This window comes from Ipomoea triloba, chromosome 12, assembly GCF_003576645.1.
Source record: "Ipomoea triloba cultivar NCNSP0323 chromosome 12, ASM357664v1".
Lineage (NCBI taxonomy): Eukaryota > Viridiplantae > Streptophyta > Magnoliopsida > Solanales > Convolvulaceae > Ipomoea > Ipomoea triloba.
In genome coordinates, this window is record NC_044927.1 from 5,394,628 (window position 1) to 5,400,889 (window position 6,262).

Sequence of the window (6,262 nt, forward strand, 5' to 3'; positions counted from 1 at the left end):
AGGACGTTAATTTAATTGGAAGATGAGTTGGGGCATAAATATGAACAATGGCTGAGGAGTTGGTAGCTGCCATGAGTGGAGAGGGAAAAAGAAAAAGGAAGGGGGGAAAAAAATTTCTCGCTAGAGTTTAAGGCTATGATACCATGTGAGAATCTGAAGTTCTGTGTTTATTCAATAATGGAACAGAGCTTTAAATAGTATACAAGGCCACAGAAAGAGGAGCTGTTCCTCAAGACTAGGCAAAAGGAAAACAAATAAACAGAAATAAAACAAACTAAAGACTAATTCTTAACACACATACATCTATGTAGAAGTTGTAATTCAGCTATAAGTTGACTAAATAAGAATAATAAATTACAAACAAGTCGGTGTTTCTCTTTAACGGAGTGAAAAAATTAATTACAAAGATCAACTGAAAATACCAAGAATTATATATGTATGATTGTCGTTTATTAAGTTGATGATGTTTGAGATGGACACCCCAACCCCCTATACTATTTTTAGGTTGTAAGTTGTGGCAAACCAATGGACCGGATGCTCAACAATACTTGCCAAGACACCAATTACATGTCACATTATGAAATAAGGTTCGGAAGATCGTTAACCACCTAACGCTCTCGTCTCCACCTTTCCCGCGGGCGGCGATGCTTTCACATGCATGGTCGACAACCCATCCAACTAAACGAGGGGTGGGACCACCCACTTTCCACACCTATGTACCATGGCATCCTATACTTTATGTCATACCACACTTTGGCTCCCAAACTTTCATCACGTCCTCACTTTATATCACATCTCTTTAGTCTTAACACTCTTTTTTTTAGTACTACTGACTTTGTTACAGTGTAGTATCTGTTCATAGTTTTAACACTCTTACCCCTAACTTTTCGTCTTGTCCGCTTCGAACCCCATCCAACATTTGCACCCCAAGTCCCCAACCCCCTTAACTTTACTTCTCAAACTACTTCATACCCCTAACTTTATTCTCTTCATGTTTAAACCCAAAAACATTCTCCATAAATTTTGATTATCCCCTAGACCAAATTAACTCTTAGATATTCACTTCTTGTGGGGCAATGGGGGCCTCCCTCCACCCCACCGCTTTATATATATGTATGTATATATACATGTATATATGATTAAATTTTATATAAAACATATATTTATATTTAAAGTATAAATAGTTTAAGTAGTTTAGTTGATTGAACTTCAAATTTAATATTTAAAAACTTGTTATAGGTTCACACCCCACACTATCATATTTTGGACATTTTTTATCTTTTTAGTGACTTTTCCGGCAAAACTCCCTTTTAAGCAATGATATTTTCGTCACATCAATTTTTTAATTTTTTTTCTTCTGATTTTCCGACTAATGATCAAACTACTTTCAATTTCAAAAGGCCCAGAAACATGCCAACACATAGTTCATTGCATTAGTTCATCATCAACTACGTACAGCACTGGAAGTTGGAATGACTGAAATTCAGTGACTATATGCATTTATTTATTTGTGTGAACAACAGAAGATAAAAACCTACAAAATTGAGAAACATTTCAAGAAAATTACTATTAATAATCACAATTCGTTTTGACAAAATAATTAAAATAAAATTTACCAACGTTCACCAATTTCTACTCTATTATACTCGATCACCATCGACACGCCAAAAACTGTTGCCGTCAACAACGAGCAGGACGACCTCGGCAGCTAAAGTAGGTGGTGGCTCTTGTTCTCCCGCAGCGTAGCAATATGCCTATAATAAAAAAATTAAAAAAAAAGTGATGTAACGAAAATACCCTGTCTAAAATGAAATTTCGCCAGAAAAGATAACGGAATGACCAAAAGCGTCTAAAATATGATAGTTTAGGGTGTTAAGTGACAAAAACGATAGTCTAGGACTAAATGTGGAATTGCCACAAAAGACAAGGGACCTTTGTTAGAATTAACTCTTTCTAAATATATGCATTTTACATATTATTTCTAAACTTAATATTATAAAAAATTAAGTTGTAAATAATTTCATTAAAGTTTGGTTAATTAAACCTGAGACGGAAAAAGTATAAAATGCTATCTCTCTCCTTCAAAAATAGGCAATGCTCCCAAAAACTTTAGCACTAAAAATTACTCAGAAAATCCTCTACACAAATCATCCATCTCATACGGTGATCTAATTAGAGAGTTGTGTATCCATATTTTTCTTTGTTTCATTAGGCCTTAATACCAACCAGCTAATTAATGGTGTTACGATTTGGAACGATTCATAACTACTAAACTACGTGATGATTTGCAGTTGCCAATTCATCCCATTCCAAAAGTTAAGATCTCCTATAAGGGCATGTTTGGTTCACTGGAAGTACACTTCCATGGGAAGTGGGTGTCAAAAACAGAATTTTAGGATAGAAATTAGAGATAAGTGACCAGGACTGGAAAATGAAGAAATACTTCTGTGTTTTTCTGGTTCTGTTCATACACACCTATATATACATTCAATGTAAGAAAACAAATCCTGAAATTCTGCCACCTAACTAATAGTTTATACACCCTGAAATTCTGCCACCTAACTAATAGTTTATACACTTATTCTGCACAGCACTACTCCAGTCTGCACACCACTACTGCTGTCTGCACAGCACTACTGTTATCTGCTGCACAGCACTACTGAAATTCTGCCACCATTATTTTAATATATCCTCATATTGACAGTGGGTTCCATCAGATCAAAGAAATTGCACTTTTCACATGTTTGGTTGATTGGAACTTATATTAACTTATATTCCAATGGGAAGTGGGTTCCTCATTTCGCAGGAAAACAAAATCGGAGGCAGGAGCTCGGATTTTGTTTTCCATCACAGTTGGAACAAAAATTAACTTGACAAGACTATTTTGCCCTTCTGTTTTCTTCCTCGTCTCCCGTTTCTTCTTCTTCCCTGCCAAACTGGGAACTGGAAAGCTTGCCGATCGCCGCAACTGCCCTTGTCGGTCACCGCCTTCGCCGCGCCGCGCCCGCCTCCGCGGCTCCGCCTGACTGCCTCCCCTCGCCGGTCGCCGCCTCTCTGGCTCTGCGAGATTTCGACGCAGCTCACACACGCACACGGCACACAGGATNGCTCACACACGCACACGGCACACAGGATGAGGATTGGGGATTTGGGGCTGAGATGAGAAATAAAACCTAAAAATTACCCCAAATTTTGCTTAATCAAAGGCCCAAAATATTGTAAAAAATAAAAATAAAAATAAAAATAAAAATAAAAATTGGCCCAAAAAAGGCCCAAAAATTTGTTCCCAAATTAAACAATATTATTAAGAAATATTAATTTTATTATCATTATTAATACACAAGGGCATATAGGTCTTTATACTCATTATTCCCATACTCTTTTACCTCCAACCAAACAACAAAATTTATCGTCGCAGCAACTTCTTTTCCACCAACCAAACAACAGAATTTATCTTCCTTGTAACTACTTTTGCACGGAATTTCACTTTCACTTCCCTTCAAATATCTTCCGCGAACCAAACGAGCCCTAAGGGTTTCTACAGATAGCCTAGCTGGTTGGTAATTTCGGTCCATAACTCTCGTACTATTCACATTCGGTTAATGGGATTGGATTAACTATTTTGTGGCCCTTAAAATCTGAGCTTTGAATTGTGTGCTGCTTATTTTGTTAAAAATGGTTAATCTTGTTAAACGCACAACTTGAGTTGTAGCGTTTTTACCTGCCGGAATTGAAGAATACTCTCAAAGCAACGTAACAGGCATTTTGCATTTAATGGATATTAAGTATGGTCTTCAAAGCCACAACATAGTTATGTGGGAATAGATCAGATCAGATCAGAGGACTCAAAACTCTCTAGTCTCAACTGTACAGAACAGATCAAACCTCTTTATGGCAACACAGATCTAACCACCCAATTCCTCTGAATTGTCTTGATGGCATCTAGGACATAACGACTTCCTTTGCAGTTCATCACAGAGGGAATTGTATTCATTCTCCAACAATGAACTCTGCTTATTTCCAGTCAAGGACAAAATAAAGCTACTGCATATGAAGCTGTAAATGCAAATGACACATTATGCAACTGCCAAGTTAGAGCATCTCCATCAGCTTAGTTTTTTGTCAGAATTTTTATGCTTACAAGGAGAGACAAGGGGAAAAGGAAAAAAAAAAAATTAAAAAAAAAAAAGAAATACATATATACATATTTATATATCTATATTGAGGATCATATGAGAACCATGTCTTAGGTGAGAACCAATGAATTACTGCATGAGTGCACAAAATCTACTACACATACACAATCTACTCCCAGGCATGCTAAATGACAGTGGAGACCCTAGAGTAGATTGTATGCATTCATGTAGTAGATTGTGTGCACGCATAGTTCTCACATGAACGCAAACCTATACATACATACATATATAGATATGTTGTATTTACGTGCGTGGCACCAGGAGAAAATGTTTTTATTTTTTTTACTAAGTGTAGATCCCACAAAAAAACTAACTTCCTGCAAATTAAGTTTTTTCTATCTCTTCCCTTCTCTTTCCTCCACCTCACTTCCTCTCTCCTCCAAACAAGCAAAAAAATCATTAAAAAATTGTTGTTGGAGATGCTCTTACTTCATAACTATAAAATAGGATTAGCTCTAGCGCTACTGCACTAGTGCATAATATAATGTAGTAGAATTGCAGCTTATAAAACTTCCATTTCTCTTCCAAAAATCTTGTTAGCAAGTAACAGAGAAAACACCATAATTACCATATCATAAAATACAAAACAGATATATAATGAGGATATTTATTCAACTCCTGCAGTTCTGCACTTACTTTCATTGTTGCATCCATCAGCAATGCTCTCCTTTCCACCATACATAACTCCTCTTGAACCTGCATATGCCTCATGCACCTCAGTCTAATCAGGCTCCAAGAAATATTCCATGAACACATGATAGAAACTCTTATCTTGAATTTATTAACAAAGTAAATAATTAGACACAATAGATTGAAAGAAAATTCCTGAACCTGCTTATGCACATTCTGCATTGTTTTGTATTCTTCTTCCTCCATAGTGATCTGACTATCTAGTTGAGCAAGCTTATTCTCAAGATCCCTCTTAGCTAGCTCAGTCTCTTCTTCATTGGACTTTTCAAGACCTGTATTCAAAAGTAGTCCAGGAACTCTTGTCATCTTTGAGGAGCCGATCGTATATAAAAACAATCCTTCCTATGCATATGCTCTAACTTAAACTTTCTTTCTGTTTTTTTTCCTTCTTTTCTTTTACTTGTGAAAATGCAGTGCTTCAGTTCATAATTTCGAATTTTCAGTAACCAAAGCATTTGCACAACAGAACATGTAAACAAGATGGTTATCAGTGTGCATAACCCAACCAGAGTGTGATGTTGTCTGACTGAAATTATCTTGGCTGAAAGCTAAGGCTATTGACTCATAGAGTTTCCTGCATAAACAGAAAGCTGCTAATCATCTCCATGTATTATCAGAGAGGATCTAAATATATTTGAAAAAATTAAAGATAGAAAGAAACAATATTTGATTACAATTATTTACATAGCTAAAATTAACACCAAACACTCTCAAACTTACAAGCAGATAACTGATGTTAGCATTTATGGTCTTAACAATCTGAAGCTCTCTCCCTATACTACATTAGATTAACAGATTGCTGGTTCTAAAAGGCCTAAACATTCTTTAATACAAGCTTTTACCAGTTTTTCTGTCTTTCACATATAGAACCAAAACATGAGCAAGAAGTAGTGAGATACAATCATGCACTTAGGCAACTGAAATATAAGCTTAAGGCACCCACCTTATTTCTTCATTGAGCCCAAACATTCTCTTTATGAAATCATCTCTGTGCATGCAGCCGCAAAGACACAAAACAATTACTAATATACTACAGGATGTGATCACAAAGAACTATGCCAATCAATCTAGAATGGTAATTAAAAAAAATCACAGAAGATGCAAAAGGCAGGCGGCTCTTTACCTTGTTGCACCTTCTTCATTCTTTGCATGACTCAAATGACATTGTTCAATGGGAATGAATGTTAATTTTGCAAAACAACTTATTTCAATACCAAAGCCAGAAACTAATAGTCAAAATACCTTAAGAGCGTCGAGATTAGATCCAATGGTTGATATCTCATCTTGAGTAGAAGCAATCCTCGCCTATAACCAATAAAACCGTAGCCAGTAATACCTAGAAGACTTTGTGTGTGTGTGTGTGTGTGGGGGGGGGG

General features: G+C 36.2%; 1 protein-coding gene across 2 annotated transcripts in view; it reads right to left on the reverse strand.

The window, feature by feature from the left end:
* Positions 1-1,628: 1,628 nt before the first annotated feature.
* The window catches only part of LOC115997882, a 5,983-nt gene continuing 1,349 nt past the window's right edge, over positions 1,629-6,262 (reverse strand). The window contains exons 3-10 of one of the 2 annotated variants that reach the window (XM_031237303.1): positions 6,129-6,191; positions 6,010-6,029; positions 5,830-5,874; positions 5,393-5,460; positions 5,028-5,158; positions 4,808-4,892; positions 3,886-4,018; positions 1,629-1,754 (exon numbers count right to left, since the gene is read on the reverse strand). In XM_031237303.1, coding sequence (XP_031093163.1) covers positions 3,906-4,018; positions 4,808-4,892; positions 5,028-5,158; positions 5,393-5,460; positions 5,830-5,874; positions 6,010-6,029; positions 6,129-6,191 — 525 coding nt within the window. In that variant the 3' untranslated portion in view covers positions 1,629-1,754; positions 3,886-3,905. Of the gene's footprint in view, positions 1,755-3,741; positions 4,019-4,807; positions 4,893-5,027; positions 5,159-5,392; positions 5,461-5,829; positions 5,875-6,009; positions 6,030-6,128; positions 6,192-6,262 lie in introns of those variants that run through there. The other variant, XM_031237302.1, reaches the window with a different exon arrangement.